Source organism: Triturus cristatus, chromosome 10 (assembly GCF_964204655.1).
Source record: "Triturus cristatus chromosome 10, aTriCri1.1, whole genome shotgun sequence".
In the NCBI taxonomy this organism is placed as follows: domain Eukaryota; kingdom Metazoa; phylum Chordata; class Amphibia; order Caudata; family Salamandridae; genus Triturus; species Triturus cristatus.
In genome coordinates this window covers 616942067-616966135 of record NC_140593.1, presented here as the reverse complement: position 1 = coordinate 616966135, position 24069 = coordinate 616942067, and the positions used below count along the sequence as shown (strand labels likewise).

Sequence of the window (24069 nt, the reverse complement as noted above, 5' to 3'; positions counted from 1 at the left end):
TGGAAATAGTATCCTCCTTCCAAGCTTGGTGCTGCAGGTATTTCTTTTAGACTTGCCCCATTAGCACTGCCAAATACACTTTAGATTATTGTGCAGTGTATTCTTGAGCAGCCAGCTTCCACGTCCTCACTCTGAACTGGCAGTATCCATCATCCCAAAGCGAATCCTTTTATGGTAATTGAACATCTCCGGGTATAGTTTACTGCACTCAGCGAATCGAACCATGGGAAAAGTTCAAGCTTATTCTCTTTCCTCAATACTGGATAACAAACAAAGGCATGGTAAAGTCAGAGAAAGAAAAAATATCAAAATGCAACTTAGAGACAACTGATGTAATCCAGATTCCAGTACCGCTTGGATTTACAGAATTAGAATAGTATGAAAAATATGCGTAATTTCTACTTCCCAAAGCAGCCCACCTTCTCGATCCTGTAAGATAAACAAGCTGCTCTGTTCTAAAAAGCATATTGGTGTAACCTCTAATAGAAAACTTTTCTCCAGTGTCTGAACAGTTGCAGGAAAAACGCAAACTGGTGTAGTGATGCTTATACTGTTGAGTTCCCATATCTACCAACCAGTCAAAGAGTACTAACCTGCCTTCTGAAGCTGTAAAAGCTTTCAAGGCTAGGCAAGCTTTGAATGATGCCAAGGTGCTTACTCATATAGGATTTCTGTAACAGGTTAACACTATCCATATACATACCTAAGTTTGGCTCAGTTGAGCTCCAGGGAATCTTCACAACCTCTGCAAAGTCAAGTACCAAAAGGGAGTAACTTTGTTATCTAGTTAACGTGCATCAGAACTTGTTTCCCTGGGACACCATTTTTAAACCATGCTACACAAAATGGATACTGCCCAGTAAACATAGATGCCCCAGTAAAAGGTTTGACTCCTTGTAAAAAAGAAACCACTTCTTTTGGAGACGCTTTTTATGGACGTGCGTCAGGTGCAAACGTTCCAGTTTTAGAAAGGAAGGACATGAATTAAGATAAATCATGTTTCCCCTTTTGCAGTGTTGTAGGCACAGTAGTGCAAAGCTTATCATAGTAGTCTCCATTACATCATCCGAAGCTTCCATTCTGGGATTTTAAGTACCTACTATGGTAATGTAGATTATTTTGAACAAATTATAAGTATATACTTCTACACCAGCCATGTTTTGTGATTTACGTCAAAAACTATCTAATTTTCAACCTGGAGATTTTCTCCACAAAGTGAAGCAGCGCCACATTGACATTTCAAAATACCCAGTGGATATTACGTTCTCTAAAGAAGATGGGATTTTGGTTTTGTGGTACTTTTTTATTCCTTTTGTTTCTAGCTTCTGGGTCCTGTAAAGTTTTCTTTTACGATGAGTGTCTCGCTTTTAAAAGCTTTCTGGTTACCTATAGTAGACGTATTGAATGACTTGAGAGTTTTGTGTGGTTATTAAATCTACATTGTGCTCTCGTTTGTCTGGACATGTCTTTTATGTGCTTCCTGTCCCCTATTGCTGCTGCTGAGCCTTTTGATCTTTTGAGCCTTAATTGCACTCTGCCTGCCCATATCCAACCCTCATGTAAATGAGTTCTGGGCTGCTTTGCCTCATTCTGTTGTTACATTCATTTTCTCTATCTACTTTACTGTTTTTGCTTCCAAACGTACATTTCAACTTCTCGCACCTATTTCCTCCTATTCTTTGAGTTTTCAAATCTGTGGTTTGCCATATAGTCATCTTTTCCCTTTTGTCTTTGCCTCTTTCTTTTTTTAAATTTCTTATTTTTCCTTGTGTTTGTTTCCATTGCTTTATCTTTTTCTGCTTTTTTTCCTTGAACACTCTTTACTCAATTCTGTCAGATAACGCTGTCTTCCTTTGTTTCTTCTTCTAATGCATGTTCTCATTCTACCTCACTTCTGAGTAATCTTGATCAGCACCTTATTCCCTGGATTTCAACCCAAATTTGCTTTCTTACAGACTTCTTCTTTCTTCCCCATCTCAAGAATGAATGAACTCACAGATTGTCAATCTTCAAGAACCTCCACATACCTTACTGAGTGTCTTATTCTCTTTTCAGCCCTCATATTGGTGTGGGACTCCCAGCACAATCATTGTAAAAGAAAAGGAGGACGAGGAGGATCCAGAGAAGGCACTGAAGAGCCAGTTCATCGAGGAGGAGCCTTCAGATCTGGTTTCGGGAATTAAGATTAAACACTTGTGCAAGGTATGCAAGGTCAGGCTACGTGCTGGCCAATAAGCAAGAGATTGCTAGAAACAAAACCTTGACTGCGAGTGGTGTAAAAATGTTGTTCATTGAGGCTCATAGGTATAGCTTGGGCGAATTGTTTACGCTTTTATCGTTCTCCCTTTCCCTTTTTTTCTTCATTGAATAAAACTGGCTTTCAGTATGTAGGGAAATTATTAGACAGCGGCTACTTATAGTTGGGAGTTTTAACGATGAGAGGTGGTTTTGCTGAATGTGATAGCAGCAGTCTCATACTTTTAAGTTTTTGTTACCCATGTTTCACATGTTCTGACACAATCTGCTCCAGCTGCCCAGTACTCTCCTCTAGCATCATCAATGTCTATCCTCTCCGGCAAGTTTTCTTGTCAGTTATTGGTATATTCTCTATGTCTTTTGCATTTTTCTGAGTACAATAAATCATAAAACACACAATCTTGTGTTTAGCTCTAAGGCTCTCTGGTAGTGCCGCTTGCTGACAGGCTTAACAGTAAAGAACAGTCTGCATGGGGAGGAAAGTGTCACCAACTCCCATGTGGCAGTAAGATACACCCCAATATAAGCGTGACTCCTCTAAAGGCAGAGAGTGGCTTCAGTTCATTCTCATTAGCCCTTTTCATGTTAGAGGACAGCCACCACTGAAAGAAATATCCACTCCACTCTCTAGGGAAACACCACATACCCAAGGGAGATATTCATTCCGGCCCTCCTCTGGAGGCGATCAGACAACCAGGAGTGCCAACATCCACTCTATTTCTCACCTGAGGAGTGCACCCCAACATGGGAGAAGAAAACAACCACTCTACTCCTTATCAGGACAGCAGATAATCAGCAGAGACAAGAACAACTTCAACCTTCATCTCTACACAAAAACCTCATAAAGAGACAGAAGGCACAACATTCACTATCTGCATGGGGACAAATCATAATCCGTGAAACCAAAACAGATCAGCCCCTTTGTGTAGGAGTAGTCCATATACCTCACAGGGACAACAGTCATTGTAGCCCTCTCATTAATAGGACACTATGTAACAAAAAGAGTCAAAAACTCTTACTCTTTTGTGTTGAAGGCCAATTTTGAGTCCAACACCATTACTGCAGTCTGTAAAACAGGGCATATTCCAGAGAAGACAGTCACTCTAATCAATTAAACATTGTCCAGTGGGTGACTCACTGAATTAGTTTAAGCACCAAATATGAAGCCATAGGTGCCCTAATGCGACTGTCATTAGTCAAGCAGTTCACAAAGCCAGCCTCCTGATAAATCACAAATCTGGTGTTTGTGTAAAGTCAAAATTAATAAATAAGTAGGGAAATCCATTTGTCAGCTTTGTAAGCGTTTAACTAATTAGTTTCATGCTCTTGGTTTGACCTGTTCAAGTAAGTGCACGTTCATAGATTTAAAACAGTGTTGCTATGGTGATAAAGAGACTATTCAAGAGAATTTAAGCAGATTATCTGAAGAGAGCGACTAGGAAAGGCTTGGAAACCATCTTCCTCTTACACCTATCACAGAGCATTTGATTCCTAGGAACACACAAGTCTGCCCACTCTCAGAAGTAGAGGGATGAGAAGCCTTAACTACTAAAATAAAAGATTTTCAAAAGTCATAAGTGAAGTAAATAAGTGTTTTTGCTCTTACATTTCCCAAACTTGTTGGGGAAATGGCTGTAAGTTAGGGCATTGCCAGATGAATTTGGTGTTGTGATACTAATTACAGCTGTAATTCCCTATTTTAAGGCAATATTTGTGGACACTCTTGTATTAGAGGCTAATTTGGCACCCTGAAATTACACCTGCACGTGGTGTAGGTGTGAACATATCAAAACAATGTTTCAAAGCTTGAAGTAGAGCGTCTAGACCTTTATTCTCTCTTTCCTTCTCAAAATACTCCTGCAAGAATGGTTGGTAACACTTGGGTAGGGGAATGTCCTGGCCACAAAAGGGGGAAGCTTCTGCTAGGCTATTTCTATATTCATAACATGAGTTCTCTTGTTTTTAAGAAGCCTTTCCAGTCCTTGCAGCAGTGCCGAAAATTCCCAAAAGAGTCTTTGTTGGAAATGTCTCCTTTGTGCAGGTTTATCCTGAATGTCTTTGCCTTTTTGATTTACCCAATTTTTGCTGGCTGTACAACTCTTTGCACTTGTGTCCTGAAAACCAGAGATAAACCTCTTGTGCACCTCTTTTCAACAAGGTAAAATTGGTATACATGTCATTTCATATTTAACTTACCTATAAGTCCCTAGTATATTGCGCCATAAGTGTACCCAGAGTTGAGAACGAGAACAAGGGACACCCTACTCACTAGGAACCAGGGTAATTCATATGTAACAGAAACAGTGGTTCCTGCGGAAAAATACTACTCCATATTGGTAATGATATGCACAATCGCAATGATAACGGGTTAGATTGATGTCAGAAGGAAAGGAGACCATGAACACCTCTGTTTGTATTTACAATAATTCTTTTATATAATTCAAAGAATATACGGGTATGTACAAAAAGGAAATAACACAATAGTGCTTTGTGTCCCCAGTGTGAATGGAACCATAAAACAAAAAGTTGTGAATTTGTAACATATACAACTTGGTTTCCATAGTTTTTAAAGGCGACCATCCATAACTTTACAATGATCACAGCTACTGTATGCAATAATCAGAGCTGATCAAATGATTCGCTTTAAATAGCTGTCGACGACGTTTCGATCCTTCATGCGTTATAGGGTCTCTTCAGGACCTGTAGGTGTAGGGGCATCTATGATTCAAAGAAAGAAAATGTTATCACTAAGGGTACTGAATAAGTGACTGCAGTCCTTGAAAGGAATTTAATGGACCATGTGGTACCTGAAAGGGGGTTGCGCAGCCATGTGAAGAGTATGAAACACCGGTCAGGTGAGAAAAGAAGTAAAGAGAATACTCACACGGGACCCAGCCGGGTGCTACACGAGTGAGAGAAAAATAAACAAGGTAAGGGTTAAATAGGAAGGGGGTTACTTTTTAAGTTGTATGCTGTCTAAAGTGAGCCACTGTCTAATCCGTTCCTTACCCCAATGTGAGGAACGGGGTGGGAGGCTGGCAACCACGGATATACACAGCGCGGTGAATGACTGTATATTGGACAATAAAATACCTGTAGACTCGGCCTGTTAGTGATACGAGTGGATCTCTGTAAATTATAAGTATGGCTCTCATGAGTACTTAAATATCCCCAGCAAAGGCGTGTGAACACAGAAATAAGTATATTTATTGTTTGTAAATGAAAAAGGCTTACCTTACCAGGGTCAATGTCAATTGTGCAGGCGGTGCGGCAGCTCCAGCCTGTGCAGTGTAAGTAGTGAAACGAGGACTCGATCGTTCCGTCGGGTCAGGTTACAATCTACAATTATCGAGCGGGTCAATTAATTGAAATGTCCAATCTCTGCACCGGGACTACGGGCAGCTTAAGCTATTCTCAGGAAAGGAAATATGGATCGGTAACACGTGCCTCTGCTAATTAATAATTGGTGCACATAGGTGTGTCGATTAGGCACTAAATTGTAATAAGTAGAGCCGCGGGGAGCCTAAGCCATTATCAGGGGGATCGCTTACCTTTTAAAAGATACAAGAGATAAGGATCTGTAACGCGTACCTCAGCTACGCGAAGAAAGTAGAACTGCACAGTCCGTCTACCTGGCCTCAATGATAGTGAGCTCGCGGTTGCTGCGTTGTTAAGTAGACCGCGAGCCCACTCAAACCGATTACCACGGCAGGCATCACTTGGGATTGCTGCCTGTGGATGTCATCCGGTTGTCAGATATCCCAGAAAAAGAGAGGAAAGACCGATGATAAAAAGTAAAAGAGGAAACGCCGAAAGAAACAAGCTTTTACAATGCAATGGTCTCGGCATTGTTAAAGTTAGAGCTATTGGCATGCTCATGGCATTATTTTTGTTTATGTTTTTGTTTTTAAAACATTTAAAGAAACGGCATTATTATTTACAATGTCAATAGCTTAATCACTCTCAAATGCGAGACCTATTGCATTTGCACCCACACACAGAGTCACACACACAAAGCCACCCGTACAAAAACAGTAAAGGTCTCAAGGCGCTGAGTGGGGGGGGGATCTGTGGTTAAGTGTTGTGGGTACGATTACAAGATGGTAGCCTGACTGTTACATGCCACTCTTGAAAGTTTTAACGGCCTTTTGGCAATGACTCTGTAAATATTTAATATGTATTTGTGTGACCTTAATCTCTTTAACTTTTCTTAATCTGTAATGAATATGTAACTTAAAAATATGTAACTCTTGTCATGAGTACCGTAGTAGCTATACGTATTGTCACCTATTACTCAGAGTTTCAAATGTAACGCTCTTTGCTCTATTGTAAAGCGTTGGGACACCTTTGGGTAATGTCAGCGCTGAGTAAAAACACATAATTAAATGGCAGTCCCAGATCTTCAAAAAAATTAACGCAGACAAGGATTTGTAATCTTAGTTCACATCATCCATTTGAACTAAAAGACCTAAAAAACAATCAATCGAAATAGAAAAGTACTAGACTGGAGCATTGTGTCCATGGTGACGAGGAGGCATCAGCTAAGAGTAGGTGATGGTTGGCAGCCATGGATAGACAAGGACTCCTCCTACGAGTTGGCATCCCGTGGATTTCACATTGTGGGCAGCAGAAGCACGGGGGAGTCTTAACAGCCCCCCCTCACCAATGCATCAGTTTTTGCACTCTCTGGTTCATCGACCAGCTTTGAACTCGCTCATTCATTAATTTTCACAGAACACGGCGAAACGCTTTATTTTTATTTGCAGTTTTAAACAGGCGAACTAAGCCCAATGGCATTGGAGCACTCTACATACGCACCAGATGACTTTACACAAGGTCAGATTCACTATTAATGTGTTTAAGACGAGATTAGGTGATTTGTCCAGAATCACAGGATGCTGAGCCGACGCAGGGACTCTGAAGCTGATTCCAAAGTCGATAGCTCTAGCCGTTAGCCCACATCTCCTCCCACATGGGTCAATTAGAGAGCTCTGACAGCGAAAGCAGTTAAATTATCTTTATGCAAGTAAAACACCACATTAATGTTTTCCTAACAAATGCCAAAGGGGTGGGGGCGGCTTTGTGCTATTATGCAAGCACCCCCTACCTCGCCTCTTTTATTCCACGCATGGTGTGGTCTACTCCAGAGCAGTCCGAGTGGGAGATCAGTGCCCCCCTACATGGACAACCCTAAGCCCACACCTACGCACCACGACCCCCACTCATCTGCCACCTCTCCAAACCCCAGGCTGTCCATACATATGGACCGAGGGTCGTAGCTGGGCCCAGCAGGAGGAGATTGCCTCTTTATCTCGGCGCCCTCCCTCTCCCCGCACTCCCTCTCCCCCGACCCCACAACAATACAAATAGCTTCACAATGTCCCACTCGCCTCCCCCAAGCCTCTCACAGTCCCCGGGAGGTCTGGGGTGGGTGTGGTGGTTGGGGCCCTCCTCATCACTCATTGGCTGTGACTGCAGTGGGCGGGACCGGCTCAGGAAGTGGGTGTGTCCGGAGACTGCTGAACTCGAAAAAAAAGGTGATGCGGGGGGGCTCACGTATGCTCCTCGTTATTTGACAAGGTACAGCGGGGGCATGGGGAGGGAAACGGGGACCAAGGCCGTCCACATCCTGTGATTCTGTGCAAATCACTTAATCTCCCCGTGCCTGAATATGTAATGTAAATACAGTGCTCATGTACAGCGCTCCAATACCTTCGGGTCGAGTTCGCGCTATATAAAAGATGCAAAAAAAAAAAATAAAAGAAGGTATTGCAGCGCTTCACATGAGCACCAGTTTAGAGCGTACATTTCTATAGTTACATTTGTTTCCTCGTTGCACTACTTAACCCCCACTAATCCCTCGGTACTGCAGACCTTCAGAGGGGAAGCGCACCAGCCGGGCCGTGTACGGGGTACCATGGTGGACGGGGATGACGCCATGAACACCACCATCTTTCTCCGAGGTCAAGCAGAAATGCCTCGGAGAAACGCAGCGTCATTTTCGGATTCGGGGGCGTGTTTTTCTTTCTGTCCTCTTCCCATTGGCTGGAATGTTTACATTCCAGAGGAGAGAAAGAAACTAAAAAACACACCCCCGAATCCGAAAAAGACGGGGCTTAAATGGACAGACGCCCCACTCCTCCAATGGCTGGCCTCCGTTTAGGAAGCTAGCCAATGGAGAAGAGGGGCGGGTTCAAGCCCCACACTAAGAAACATAAGATCTCGCCGGCGAGACTGCGCAAGCGCAGCCTACGCAGGCCGAGACCTAAAAAGAGGATAGAAAGATTAGGATGAGTCATACTCTTAGAGTGCGGCTGTTGTAAATGATAATTAAACCTAAAAGGCAACCTGGGTGTAAAATGTTCAGGTAGTAGAACACCCGGACGGTGTTACAACATCTATTAATATTTACAAAACATAACCGTGAGCGTCACGGAAAAGAACACAATTTCATGGATGTACTTGCCGGCAGTATGCTCTGAAAGGTAAAAGTAAATAACAATGTGACATACACATTATTTATCAAGCACCTGGTGCAGAGCACAGAGCCATTAGTGTAATATACAAATGTTCTAATAATCAGAAATTCAAAGTACATGACGTTGCATCAATGGGAATATGAGTGACACTAATGTCCCCTTCGTGTGTAGAAAGGGCGCAATATTCCAACATATAATCAACAATTGTTATTAGCGATTAAAATGGATCTGAAAAGGCTGTGGTTGCGAATAAACTTGGGAATCAGAGTTAATACTTTGCTCATATAACAACCATCACATTTGGTAATACAGAGAAGATCCACAATTATAAAGCACACTTATTCATAGGTTTGGTGTTCTTTCATATTGTGAAGGTCAGCCGTGCCAGATACTGAGTCATACATTATTTAACAATCCAATGAGGTAAATTGACACATTGTAGGCCGAATGGGGATATCAGACGGTGAACCGGATTCTAGCTTGCCTGTGTCAACTATTGGTAGTACAGACCCTATGGACAAAATAGTGTGTGCTGACTGTGTTGGTGTATGGTTCTTACACAATGTTGTTGCGTTTCTAAGACCCCAATGGTGTTACAAATCCTTGCCATTCCTCTGTGGAATTTAATCCCTGAACTTTGGAGTTAGTCCTTTCAATCCATCGGCATTCCAGCCGTTGTAGGATTTGTGTAAGGTCCCCGCCTCTTGCCGGGATGTTGGCTCTATCAATAATCTGCCATTTAATATCGTCTGCCATGTGGCTGGATTCAGGGAAGTGTGCTACCTGGGGGGCAATCAGAACAGACCGTTGTATACGGCTTCTGTGTTGTCCAATGGGTGCCTTGATTGACTGTTGTGTCTGTCCAATATATGGCAATCCACAAGGGCACCATATACCGTATACCACATTCCGTGTTTTACAGTTGGAGAGGAATTGTAGGGTATGCTTCACACTGGCGTGTTCAAAGGTGTTGGCGTTTGATGTAAAAGGACATGCAACACAATTACCACATCTGAAATGGCCTTTCATCTCTGGTAAATTCCAGGTGGATTGCAAAGTATTGGTTTTACGTAGAGTGCTCCCTTTAGAGGAGCGAATTAAATAATCCTTGATATTTTTGCCTAGCAAACATGGGTGTCTCAATTGAGGGGTCAATACTTTTTATTATGTGCCAATTCTGTATGATCATACTACGGATCCTATTAGAATGTACTCCAAATGTCGTCACACAAATAAGTTTGTCAATTGAAGTCTTTTCTTTAGTTTTTAACAAATCCTCTCTGGGACAAAACCAGGCCCTTTTCAGCGATTTTCTGACTATCCGGTTAGGGTATCCTCTTGCCACTTGCTTAGATTTCAATATTTCTGCTTCTGCCATATAGTCTTTTTTGTGCGTACAGTTTCTGCGCAGGCGTAGGAACTGGCCAAAAGGTACCCCATCTCGCAGTGCTCTGGGATTCTGGCTTTTGTAAGCTAGGAGGGTATTCCTCTCAGTGGGTTTCCTATGGAGGGACATGTATAGGGACCCATTCTCATGTTGTATGTTTAGATCCAGGAAGGCAATAGGTGACTTATGAATAGTCGAAGTGAATGTCAAGTGTGTCTGATGGTATTCAAATACACAACAAACTCATTGAATTCTGTCCGAGTCCCTGACCAGTTTAAAACGATATCGTCTATATATCTCTTCCAACATTTAATGTTGGAACGGTATGTGTTGTTAGCATTCAAGACAAACCTGTGTTCAACGTTGTCCATGTAAATATTCCCCAAATTTGGCACAAAAACGGCCCCCATGCTGGTCCTGGAGCATTGCTGATAGTAAACAACATTAGATACAAAGTAATTCGATTGCAGGGCGATGCGTAATAACTTGATGATGAAAGACATAGGTACTTGTAAGGGCCTGGGTCTAGTTTCTAGTTTGTCCTCTATCACCTAATTGCTCTTATCTTGGGGGATGTTAGTATAGAGTGAGGAAATGTCTAATGTTGCCAACCAGTCAGATTCGGTGTTATAGGGCATACCATGCACAAAGTTAATCATGTACTTTGTATCTCTGACATAGGTCTCTTGCAAGGGTACAAATTCTTTAATTAAAAAATCTATGTACTTGCCAATCGGTTCTAAAATATATCCGCATCCCGATAGAATGGGACGACCAGGAGGGTTAGTTGTACTCTTGTGGATTTTGGGCAGTGTGTATAGCACAGGAGTTCTGTTTTTTCTTTTTTACATTAAGGAATTCAAATTCTTTCTTGCTAATGTAGCCCTCATCTTTGCCTTGAATGGTAATTCGAAGGATTTGAGTACTAATATCTAATAGTGGATTGGTACCCAATCTTCTGTAATGCTTCACTTCACTAATTTGTTTGTGAATCTCTGCATCATACTCCTTCCTGTCCTGAACCACTATTCCTCCTCCCTTGTCGGCAGGTTTCAGAATTATGGAATTACCATTCTTCAGTGCCTGTAACGCCTGTCTCTCCTGTATCGTGATGTTATATGGTATGAAACATCTAGTTGTTTTGAGGCTATCCAGTCCTCCTAATATGATTTTCTCAAAAGTTAAAAGCTCAGGTGGCATCATGGCATTGGTGGGGTAAAAGATAGATGGAGGTCCAAGGCCTGTCACTGAATCCTGTATCATGGGCTCTTTATCCTTAAAGAATAGTTTTAAGCGTATTTTCTGAAAAAACTGGAAAAGTTCCGTTTTGAGATTAAAAAAGTTTGTACGCTCTGTAATGACAAAAGATAAACCCTTGCTTAATAAAGATATTTCAGCTGAGGATAGTGTATGCTGTGACAAGTTGAAAATAGGAATTGCAGTTGGTGTATCGGTTTCATGCCTTAGGATGGTTGAGGACCCCACTGGTAATGCTTCCTCCTCGTTTGGCGCTCTCCTGGATATTGATACCATGTTTTCCCTTTTGTTTTCCCACCTCGCTCTAAAAAAGGCTATCCTGTATGACTGTCTGAGCGGCTGGGACCTGGCTGGGGGTCTGAGTCGTCTGAGCTCCCTGATGACTCGGAAAATGTAATGGGCTGATTTCTCCTAAATCTTCCCCAGGTGTTCTGTCTATTTTGGGACCCTACAGTGGTATAATAGAGAGGAATATGTGTACCCAGGGCATGTAAGTTAAATCTCACTAGTGGCCTCTTTGTGCCACAGACTTGAAACATGATTGCAGGCCTGCCACTAATATTCTGGTTGTGCAACTTTAAACTGTCAGTTCAAACTGTCAAACCCCTTCTGCAAGACCTAAAACCCTCCTTTGAAATACTTACACATCAACCCTAAGTAAGCCTTACTGCCCATTAACACAGGGTGTATGATATTTAAAAGTAGGACATAGAAAGATTAATGTTAAACATTTCCTTACAGTGACTAGTACCTCAAAGCTATTTTCACTGTAGCAGGGTTGGCTAGTCCATACAAAAGCTTTGGAATACAATTCTAAGTTTAATAAATGTTATCTCTGCCTAGGAATCAGTTAGAGAAATATTTCAAGGACTCTTTAGGTCTCTCCTAGACAGTGCATGCAGATATCTTTGTGTGTGTACTGAGAGTTATATAATTAAATGCTGCACTGAGGAATAGTGACTTGTTTATTTATTGTGCTATGAGATGCAAGCCTGTGACAAAAAGTACTATTAATGTCATTTTAAAATTGTCTTAAACAGTATAAAATGGGCTGCTGCAAAATGTAGTGTTTAGGATAAAAAACTGCTTTAAAAATATATACTTTTCTAATAAGTATTCTGACTTTATCTTGTGCAACAAAAACATTTTTAAGCGTCCATTAAAAGGACATGCTACAGAACACTGCAGATACCATGTTTATATTTCCTGTCAAAAAGAATAATAATTTTTCCCCACGAAGCTTTAAGTGACTCCATCAGTTAAAGTCCATACTGCCTCCTAAGTATCCATTATATTTGGTGATTAACCTGTTAAGCACATTTACATTTCTTTCAGGTAGCAGGCATGCTGGTAAGAAGGCATGTTTCTTCTTTAGCTCTTTATCCTGCTCTCTGCTTTCGATTATAGAAGCCTCTCCACCCTGCCCTACTAGGAAAAGAGGCATGGGCACATTTTTCTCGTTAGCATTATGGCCTAGGTCACCCATGCTTCGCATGGATCGAGGCTCAAGCTACAGGGGAGCGGGAGGGCTAGATGGGTTTTATTTTGGTTTTCTTTTTTAATGCAAAGTGGCAGCAAAAAGCCTGCTTTAGGCTTCAGGCCTAGGAGTGGTGGCCTCAGGCAGTGGCCAGAGTAGACAGCCTGTTTCGCAGAACTGTAAGTATCATTTGTTCTGCAGCTGCATAGTTGCAGCTGTTTTATTGTCCTACCTTTCTTGCATTAGGGCGACAAGTACATACTTGCTGCGCCAATGCTGATTTGGGCCTTGGAGCAATTGCCCAAGGGAGGGGAAAATTAAAGCAGAGGAGACACCTTGATTTGAGCATCTGAGAGAAGAGAGCAAGAGGATGCCAGAGACAGCCTGCTTGGCAAGGCTGTAGCTATTATTAGTAACACAGGTGTAGTGGCACTAGGGCCCAAGGTCTGAGGGGCCCACTGCATCACAAGTATGAATGTCTGTGTTTTTTTGGTCTCGCCTGAGCCAGCGCTTTAGCACTGCTCTGGCGAGAGCTTTAGTATAAGGGGGATTTGGAAGTGCATACTTGCTTTTCAGGCCTCCTAATACAGTGCATGTGCGCCGGGCACGCGCACCATTTGTCAGCCTGCCTGATCACTTTCGCGGCCGCTTTGATGTTCTCACTGAGCCACGCGGCCACTGAGAACATCAAAGCGGCTGCGAAAGTGCTCACCATTTGCCACCCCCTCCCTTATCCCACTTCCTGCTTGTTATTTTATACTTGTTACTTTTATTGACTTGTTACTTCCTTCTTTATCCGTTTGCTACCTCCTTCCCCACCACTGATTCCACAGTTTACTCCAATTCAGGCCTGTGTCCTTCCTTCTGCTCTGTCCAACGTTCCTCCCATGACTTCCCTGCCATCCTCTCCCTATCTGTACCGCCTGTCCTTCCATGGGCTCCCTCCTCCAACTCTCCTAGACTTTAATTTATAGTTTATTTGTTCCTCATTGGGGTATTTATATCTGTGCACCTGTCCCCAACCCACTGCACAGCGTTTTGTGAGTAGTTGAGGTGCCAATACGCTCGTTCTAAAATGATTATTTATTTATATTTAGCTCTTTACAACATTTCTGCAGTTTCTAAGCGCTGTAAATAATTGCTCATTGTAAAGTTACTGGCCAGAAAGTTGAGTCTGCTTTGCCGGGATCCGAACTCCTCACATTTCATGTGCCAATACTGAGCCATTTTTGGCCACGCGCACACATTTTTAGGAAGAGTTCTACTTTGTGATTACCGGCAGAGGGAGAGTCCGTCAGGAGAGGGCGCCTGATATACAAAGCCTTTTGTGGTCGTAAATCCTGCAATACTAGAAAAAAATCCACAGGGTTTGCAGGTGCAAAAGGGCTTTTCATCATGTACATTCTAACTCATAAAATGATTTTGCGATCCTCCGAAAGTGGTCGCCCCCCTCAGATATCTGTGGCTGCAGCTGCCCTCGCAAACCTTTGATCAGTTACCAGTTCCCAAATTGGGTTGGTAACTATTTCGCAAAGGGGAAGGTATTCCCTTCAGGCACCTTTCCCTTTGGGAAATCATGCCAGTGGCATGGAGGAGGTGGCGGGTTACAGGAGGGATCCAGAGGACCACGCCTTGATATCTTCCGAAACCTGATTTCCTTTCCATTTAATGGATATGGGCTGCTTTAAAAACAAGCATTGGCATAGCCAATAGGTCTCGCTTTTGGACCTTATAAGTGTTTAACCATGCAACAGTTGTATAACTAAATACTTATAAGGTCCCAAAAGCGAGACCAATTGACTATGCCAGTGCTTGTCTTGCTAGCATTTCAGAAGAGGTCACCCTTGCCACAAAAAGTGGGTTGGGGGGGGGGGGGCAAAATGTGCGAGTTCATTTCTTTTCAGAAAGTGACAGACTGCCTGTTTCAAGATTCAAGTGATGGTCCGGCATGGTGTGGAAGGGGTGAAAGAAGAAGGGATAGCCTACATCTCTGGCTCGTAGCAATCATTAGTGCAGCAGCAACCATTACTCCAGCAGCTATTATTAGTGCAGCAGATGCATTGAGGCCTGGGAGTTCTTGGTCAATTCTGTTTTTGTTTGATGCATTTGCTCTTTTATAAGTCTTAGATGTTGTGTGGCTTATGAGCTCCAGGAATACGCCCCTGAAATAATCTCTAATGCTCGCCCCCTACAATCAGCCACGCCCCTCCCGCTCCCCCAGTCTTAGCCTTAAAGCTTTGGAGGTTGGCGGACTTCAAAACATTTTACTTAGAGGGAGGCTCAGAGCAAAATGTTTGGAGGCCTCTAATCTGTAGGGTCCGGATAAGTCCTTATGTTGGCTTTTGATATCCATCACCCTGATCTCAAGCTCATCCCTTTCCTGTGCCCCTTCTCTTGTTGATGCCCCTAGCTGCTCAACTCTGGTTTTGACTATATTGATTTATGGGTCAGATCTGAGCCGGTCTTGGCAAAATCTTAATATAGGGCTCCTTTTGTTCCTAAATTCAAGAATCAGCATGCGAATATCACCTTTAATAAAGGGAGTATCTGAGTCATCTGTAGGTGGTATATATATACACAGGGGCTTTATCATTGGTGCCAATGGGACATCCATTTTTCTAAGAGCAGTTTTTGGCGAAGTGACCATTTTTTGATGATGGGCACTTCGCTGAGCTTCCCTTTGTCGATTAATGCAGCACGTTTATTCATGGAAAAACATTCACAGCGCTATTCAGTGGAAGCTTTTACCAGCTGAGGGTCTGTAGCAGGGCCCACAGCCATCGAAAAGGGCACACCATGTAACATGTTGGGGGTGTGAGGAGAGGTGGGAAGGGACCCGCAAACCCCAGGAAGCTCTATCAGTGATTCACTCAAGCCTTTCACATTGAGGTGATCCATTCAGCCCTCTCTGTTTCATAAGGCAAGAGTAAGGTGGCATCCCAGTTTTTACCAGTTGTCAAGCGTTAGGGACTGGGGATGCAGTTGGGTGTAGAGTCTGGTCACTAGCTTGGCCAGAATAGTAAGACATGGATAACCTCAGGTAGCAATAATGCTACCTGGCTAGGTCATCTTGCACTTTTCTACCCCTATTTAATTCGGTGCTCGCCACCATCTCCAGCCAGCTTGATGTAAAGGGGGGCTAATCCCTCCCAACCTTGAAACTAGATTCTTGCAGTCTCCACTGTCCACAGAGCAGTCGATTGTCGCAAGTGTTGAGGGTTTGTGGGTGTCACCAGCTACCACTTGATCTCCAGTCTGCTGTAGATTTACCTTCTTAGCTGCCACTTGAGCTTCATGCTGATCTCTGGTGGACCATTGTCAGTGGCCTCCTCGACCTGTTCCTCCATTGTTGAGGGCCCCATGGTGAGGTACCCGGCACAGGTCCTCATACCCTGGGCTGTGGGTCTATCTCCCATTCTCTGCACTCAGTACTTGGCTCCCTCCCGCCAAAGGCTCATCCGTGCAGCCATCACATCCTCCAACATCAAGAGATCCTGCTGTCTTTCTCAGCGCCCCTCTTGCTGCGCTGACGGTAACCATCTTGAAGCTGAGTATCTCTCTTAGGCCAGCACTTTCTATAGAGCCCCCTCAAATGGTAGCTCATTCACTCTACATCATGGTGAGCTCTCCATTCTGAGCGTGCAGATGCTGCAGATCAGTTCAGGAGAAGCTATGTGGTGCTATGAGCTTGGTAAGGCCACTTTCACATGAGTCATCTATACAGCCACTCCACTTTTCCATACTTTAAAAAATACGATTTCATGTTGAATTCAGATTTTTGGTAGATTTAATGAAAAGGGTATTTTATTAAAAATCTACTTTGGGCTGCCTGAGCTAGCGCTGCCTTAAAACTAATTCTGTCATTCATCACACCTCAAAAGGCCAAAACGCACTCCTGTCTGGAGTTGATGACTGCTGGAGGACACTAGCCTGGCTTCTGAACCCACTAAGGCAGAAAAGTTGTCAACAATTGGCCACTTTGCTTGAATTAGTAATCTGTGCAGGGTACAGGACAATTGACCAAAGAAAAGAACGCTTTAACTCTTCTTTTGACTTTCTGATTCCAAAAGGGTTTGACAGAACCTGCTCTCATTCACACCCAGTACCCTTCTAGACCCTATAATCTCAACCCCAGAGGAGGGATAACTAGTTGTTATCACCGCAGAAGGAAAATAGCTCATTTAAATAAGACTGTGGCTATAAGCCAGCCTGGAATTTTTCCAAAAGGTAAAATACTTAAGTAATCTTGAATTTAGGGCTCTGGGATTTTTTTTACAGCAAAGCGAAGAGAAAGTGCTGCAAAAGGAGGTGGGCTTTAGGTGAAAAAATCGACAGAATTGAGACAGGAGACTTCTCCTATCACTGGGTAATGCACATGATAAAACTGGCAACTCACTACCTCTTCAGAAGATTCCTGGACATAGAAAAAACTATATTTGAAAATACAGGCCCTGCTAGAAGAAAGAAGTCTCCTTTCTCCTGCTGGAAGAAGAGCACTTAAGCACTCCTGACTCCTGCTGCCACCTAGGGACTGGACATTCACCCCAAGAGTCCATGGACATAGAAAAACAGAAGTACTTTTGCTTTCTAGGGAGTCCTGGTGTGACCCCAGAGGACTGGACCTAGCATGTGAGTGATCTGTTGTCAAGAAGCCCGCCCTGAGTACCCGAAGCCTGCAGGTCTGACTGGAAAGAACTTTTCCAGCAATTAGCGAAAAAATGGAACTTAGTAACTTTTTTTTTACCACTGGTGGACCAGGAGAAGGTGCTGAGGTTTTCATATGGAGGGTGCACCCAAGACAGGCAAGAAAACCAGGTTTGTCTAGCTTAGACATTGGACCTGGGCGAGTTGGCAAATGTGTCCCAGGAACAAAACAACTACGAAATCCAGCTTTGTCTCACTCATAATTTTTGCACAAAAAACAGTGGCTTCAGTGGTAGCTTGGTAACGATGTATTCAATTTAAAGGGACCCTCGCCAATCTCAGACTTTGACCTTGCTACGATGAAGGCAGTGCTCAATTTGTACTGGTGTTTGCTGATGCTCGGAATCGGTAGTTAATTCTTACTACATATACTTTTTAATTACAATCCACTTGATGGTGCAGTCAGCTTATTTTCAGCACAACACATTAGTTTGCCAATTTACTGTACACTAAAAAATAACCGGGCATCCAGGCCATTGGTACTGGCATTTGGCATCACTGACTTGGGCAGTGGGATGTGCAAGCTCAGTGGCCTCCTAAATGATACCTTGAGCCCTGACATATCTATTTTTACAAGATAAGTACTTGCCTAAGGGTACTGACTTTAATTTATTTCAAAAGTCTAAGCAATACATTTGACCTGGACAACCTGTTTGGTGTAGTAGACCTCTCCGCTCAGTCGTCGTCAGCCTGATATCATGCCTATGTCCTGGTGAACTGTGAACTGTTGTTTTCCAAGATGCTGTACTGTTTGTGTATGCTTTTAGCCTTAAAACATCAAAAATTCATATCTCTGATTCCATCTATCTGATTTGAATGATTTGTGTGTTTCTTTTAGCTCATTACAGTTTTCTCTATTATTTCTAAATTGTTTTGGGAATTTTATTGTTTAATTTCATTTACTTTACAATTGTTGGTTCTGCTTGAACTTAACGCACACTTTATTGAGTTGGTAGGGGTCACCACCTCCTCCCAAATTAATAACTGAATTTCTGATGGACATTTGCTGCTAACAGCAAAACAATTAGCCTATGAAATGGTGCGTCAACAGCAGACTTCTAAAAACATAATGATCCTTTGATCAAACATGTGAAATGTGTGGATAATACGAGATTTAAACCAATTTGGCTAAAAGCATTATACCTATGTTACTGAGAAGTCTTGCAAAGCCCTCCTATGGGGGTCTCCATACATGTGTGGGAATTCGGGCATCTGATAAAGTGCCAGCCAACTGAGTGTATGTGGGATGTGGGGGAGATGAGCTCGATTATGGCAATTAAAAATAATATGGTATAAAAAGGTATAATGCACTAGGAGTATGTCACACAACAGTGAAAGGTATATACATTTATTGGAACCGGCCTTCAGGAATTGTTGTACTGTGAATTACTGTAAAACCACAATAAAATGTTTAAAGATGAAATTTGACTTTCCTTGTTCCTTTGAAGTCTTAACCTTGGCAGGTGATATTGGAACTCTGACATCTCTGCTTCTTCAATAGGAGTTCAAGATGGGTAACAAGATCAAGGAAGCTGTTGGGGATCTAACCCTGAACATGTATGAGGGGCAGATTACAGTGCTACTGGGGCACAACGGAGCTGGCAAGACCACCACCCTCTCTATGTTGACAGGTACTGGGAATGAAGGCAATCTCTTTAGGATATGGGCAGGTTCAACTTCCCCTTCAAGCTTGCATAGAGTTTAAGTAACAGAGCAACAGTAAAATATAGTGGGTGCATTCTGTCGTGAGTCTGTAACCTTTTATTAGCTTAATGCAGCATTGTAATGCAGCATTTATGCTGTGAGATATTCTGTCATTCTTGACCTTGGAATCTCCTTCTTATCATATTGGGTATTTAGCAGCACCATAGTACATTACAAGATGAGTGTGTTGGGGTTGGGAGTATATAGGGTAACAAATTGGAAATTCAGGTAGTGGTAAGTGTCTTCTCAGTAGGAGGCTGAACAATGTACATTTACTCAACAAAACAATTTGAAATTATTCAATATGAGAACAAAGAGGAACAATTAACAAAGGCACATCAACCCTGAATTGACTTTTCAATGTAAGTTTTCATAGTTCTTTTTTCTCTCAAAATTGTGGTAGTGAAGATGATAGTCTAAACACGTACCGTAAGAGAGTCCCAAATCCTAGGACCGGCATAAGTGAAGCCCAGTGCTGAGAAGAAAGTCATATGCCCGGCATTTGGAAGTTGAACACCTGCCCTTGCACTTTTCTGAACAGTTCAGATTTGTGCTTTTTTGTTTTGTTTTACGATCAGTGCTTTCGACAGTCACTCGACTGTACTGAGCAATCTGATTTAACTCACTTGAGACATCGGGTGTTCAGTTAGATGGTGCACTCCTTTTTAGATCGAAGTATACCAGACAGCACCGCTGTCTGGGTGCAACAACACATTGAGGACATGCTAATGTTTACAGAGAAGAGGCTAAAAGAATAAGGAGGTTGTGAGGCATAGCATTCCATTTATTTCCAATTCACTAATCAAGTTATTTCAATTGTACGCTTGACTCCCTAAAGTTAGTGATAACAAGCAGAGAAGGCTTGCCCCAGGGTGCAGGAGTTGGATAGCTTCTAAAATACAGCATAACAGAGTAGTGTCAAATCTCTGTCTCATTTAGAGACTAGGGGCATAATTTAGAGGGTAGTATGGTACGATACCCTCAAAATATCTCCACGACTCAGTCCATACCATGAATATGCTTTAGCTCCACCTGTGTCCACCTTTTGTTTTTTTTGTTTTTTTTTAAGTCCTCATTTATCAAATTATGCTCTGATTTCAGAAAAGCCAGACTGACCAGGCCAAGGTGAGGCGGAAAACCACCCGGTCTTTCCACAAGGGAGGAAAGATCGAATTCTCCCAGGTCAGAACGAATACCTCCTGGCTAGTCATTAATACTAACTCTTCTGAACAGGTGTTGAAAAGGTGACTCCAGCACTGATGCAACCTGTGTAGCATACAATTAATCATTGGACCATAAGATTTCAGAATAACATAAACATACATCATGCAAAAACTAGAGGACGGGAATAGAAGGGAAGAGAAAAGGAAAGGGAGAAGCGGAGGAGAAGGGAGAGGAGTTCCATACTAAGTGTGTTAGGCTGGAAACATAAGACTTAAACCAGTCATCCCTAAGTTCCCAGAATTGTATTCACTTAACGAGTTTTAGCCCGGTCAAGAGACAATGTTTTTGTATAGAGCAAATCCATTCAGCCTCAGTAGGGGGGCAAGAAAGGATCTACTTGACACACAGCTCCCTACGTGCAAGGAGGATCAAAACAAAAAAAAAGGGCTTTGTGTGTCTTGAGAAGACCCCGATTGTCCACCCCTCCCGGGACCACCCCAAAAATCACCAGGGCCAAGCTCACCTTAATCTCCTGAACCAGGATACCTGAAATAATCTTACCCACTTTATGCCAGAAAAGCTGGATTGAGGTACACTGCCAAAACATATGGGTCTTGTTCAAGTTGTTTCCGCCATGCTTTGGACACCTCTTCACTGCTCGACTCCCCAGCTTCGATAGTTTCTCTGGCGTCCAGTAGGCCTTGTGGACAGTAAAGAGATGGTTCTTCCTTAATTGAGCAGATTTCACATATGACCACAGGTAAGACATAGATACTAGCCCTAAAAACTTGAGGTCTTGGTCTGGCAGTTCCCTTCTCAAGATCTCTGTAAATGGGTTTTGCACTTCTTCTCCGCTTTGGAGTAACGTCCAGTACCATTCTGTAACTTCTTTCCGCGAAAAGGGACGTGAGCAGATTCTGGACAGTGTCTCTTAGGTGGTTCTCGGAACAGGGTCAGACCCCCTAAGTCCTCATCCACTCTTCACATGGTGAAATATATTTGTAAGTTGTCAGGTCTGTTAGGGGCCCTTAATAGGATGTGAACATGTTGACTTGAAGACTAAGGTAAGGGCCTCCATCCTAGAAGTGAATCCATTCTGTCTCAATTAGGCGGCTCTCCAAAAAGATTGTGGACACAGTTATTTGTGTTATTTTGAAGAAATGCTGATATGTAGGATAGCGTTACTACACATATTGCAAAAGTGAGTATGTCACTGAAAAGTTACTGGACTTTAAAGCTTCATCTTTCTAAGGTAAATAAAATATGTGCCACACAGTTAAGAAAAGTAATGTTTATAGCTCAACTAAATGAAAAAACAAAGCTTTTTAGTAAGCACTGTGTACAAAATAACTGTGCTGTTATTTGTCTCTTTGCTGACTAAGTATACCCCCATTTCTGCCATGCCAGAATACGGTGACACCTTTCCCTTCTCTTCACATTTACATTTTGTAGAGTTTCCAACAGCCAGGATTTACAGCAGCAGGTAATAAATAACCAGTGATTGAAAAGAAAGACAGGTTTGATCCTCCTCTGCAATCACAGACCCAAAGACAACCTCTTATCTCCCAATGTTGGTTTAATGTTTGAATTACTCAGTGTTATGGCTGGGCCTGTGAGAATTTAGAGGGACTACATAACACACTCTTCCATACACATACACTCTGTCAAGTTTGTTAATAGGGTTAGAGATACGAAAACTGATGGTTTAACATTCTGAAAAAAGGCGAGCGACTTACCAATAAAAAGTATTCATCATGTTTATTGAACGAAGGATTAGCAAACATTGCTGAAAGATGGCTACACCCTATTTCAATGCATTAAAGAAAGAGCGTGTCTACTGAATGCACAATACAAATCATGTATGGTAGGTTTAAGTGACTATATATACTAATAAGAACTGTATGTATGCGGCATGCTGCAGGTTACTACCGGCTCTGCGTAAGATGACATGGGTCGACAAAGATCTTTCACTAGGATTCAAACTTATGACATGCAGGTTTTACACAGTTCTCTGCGGTAGACAAATTAAACACATGAGCAATTGTACCAGTATTGAAAACTCAGGCTTGCTGAATGCAAAGAGTTCTCTGTTGAGGGTCTTTAGCCCTCTGAGCTTTCTTAATTCTCCAGTATTGTATCTTTTATAGATTCACATGCTTGAATCTTCCCCGTCGTCATGGTGTGAGTCCCACGGTAACAGTAAAATAGCAGTATAAAAGCTAAAAGAACAATCTCCCTTGAGAATCAACGGTATTTAGTAACCGGTTAGCCTCATTAAAGAACATCCAAACACCAGCCAATCCCTTTGCAGACCCTTGAGTTTCCGTCCCCTACAGGGCCACCATACCTCAGATTTCTAACCGCACGTCGTGTGTTAGGGAGGCTCCCTGAGCTCTTCTCAGTGACATTGAACTTTTCAACTTTCAGCTAGCAGTGCCTTTTCCTCAACTTTCTCTTCAACTGAGGTGCTGCAAGAAAATTAGTTTACTCCTTTATTTCTGTATTTTCTACAGAATGTCACAGTCTGAAAGAACGCTGTTTAGGCCCTGCAAGACGTATGGAAAGTCCAGGCTTTTCTCAGAAGACCCTCATAATGAGTGCTTATTCTGCCTTTACCCAGATCACAAACCTAAAGACTGTAAGCACTGCTGGACTTTTTCATCTAAAACCCTCAAAGATCGTGAGAGGAAAACTTCTCATTTGGCTTCAAAAGAGAAAATCTGTGAGGGAGTCTGACTCCAAGAAAAGGAAGTAAGAGGATACTTCTTCTGGTCAGAGAGATCCAAAGAAACCAAGATCTCAGAGCAGGGAGTCTTTGGTGGAAAAAATGACAAAAAAAGAGCAACCTGGCTCTTCTTAGGCCCAAAAAAGATCTGGTTCTGCACCTCCTTCTGTGCCACATACTCCCCTACAGAAAATCTGCCCATCGTCCGGCTCATCGAGGAGGCATTCTCTGCCTACGACCATCGAAAAGAAGACCCCGTCTACTGTCTCATCATCGACATCGACGGCTGTCTCGTCGACGAAGACGGAAGTAGTGATGTCGACGGCTTTGGCGAGGAGCTTATTGTTCTTGAGACCTTCGCGGTCTACGGTTCAGTTTGGTGCTGCGCCATCGACGAGCGTCTCCGCCCCGTCAACAGACACTTCAACGCCGTCTGTGGTGACGATCCCTGGATTTTTAAGAATTGGAGGTTGAAGGTCCTTATGGCCCTGCTTACAGCCCCTCTCAACTGATAGTAAAGTGCCACGAATCTGAAGAAGATGATCAACCAGATGACCCATACTGTGAGCAGGAAGAGGAGGACCATCAACGAGAACCCTCCGTTAACGTTCCAATGTCACTGGTCACGGACGTACGTTTGATGTTAAATGACTATTATAAATGGTTCCCTGAGGCCAATGTGGCCCAGAAGCCAGTTTCTTCGCAGGAGGAGCCTGCCATGACTCCAGATCAAGAAACCCCACCTGCACCGCCAAAACAGAAGTCCTTACCTCCCCTGCAGACTTCTATAAGGCTACAGACAGTAGTGACCGACAATTGGAAGAAGGAGAGTTACAGGTGGACACTGATGTCCATGATGAGTGGATGGATTATGTGGCACATACACCGCCTTCTCCACGCTGCCAGTGGCTGACTC

General features: G+C 42.8%; 1 protein-coding gene across 7 annotated transcripts in view; it reads left to right on the top strand.

Annotated features, from left to right (window-relative positions):
- ABCA3 (ATP binding cassette subfamily A member 3) overlaps window positions 1-24069 on the top strand; it is a 477048-nt gene that overhangs the window by 289317 nt on the left and 163662 nt on the right. For all 7 annotated transcript variants that reach the window (XM_085632155.1, XM_085632148.1, XM_085632149.1 and 4 more), the window contains 2 exons: window positions 2056-2202; window positions 19062-19191. In XM_085632155.1, the coding sequence (XP_085488281.1) occupies window positions 2056-2202; window positions 19062-19191 (277 nt within the window). The remainder of the gene's footprint in view (window positions 1-2055; window positions 2203-19061; window positions 19192-24069) is intronic.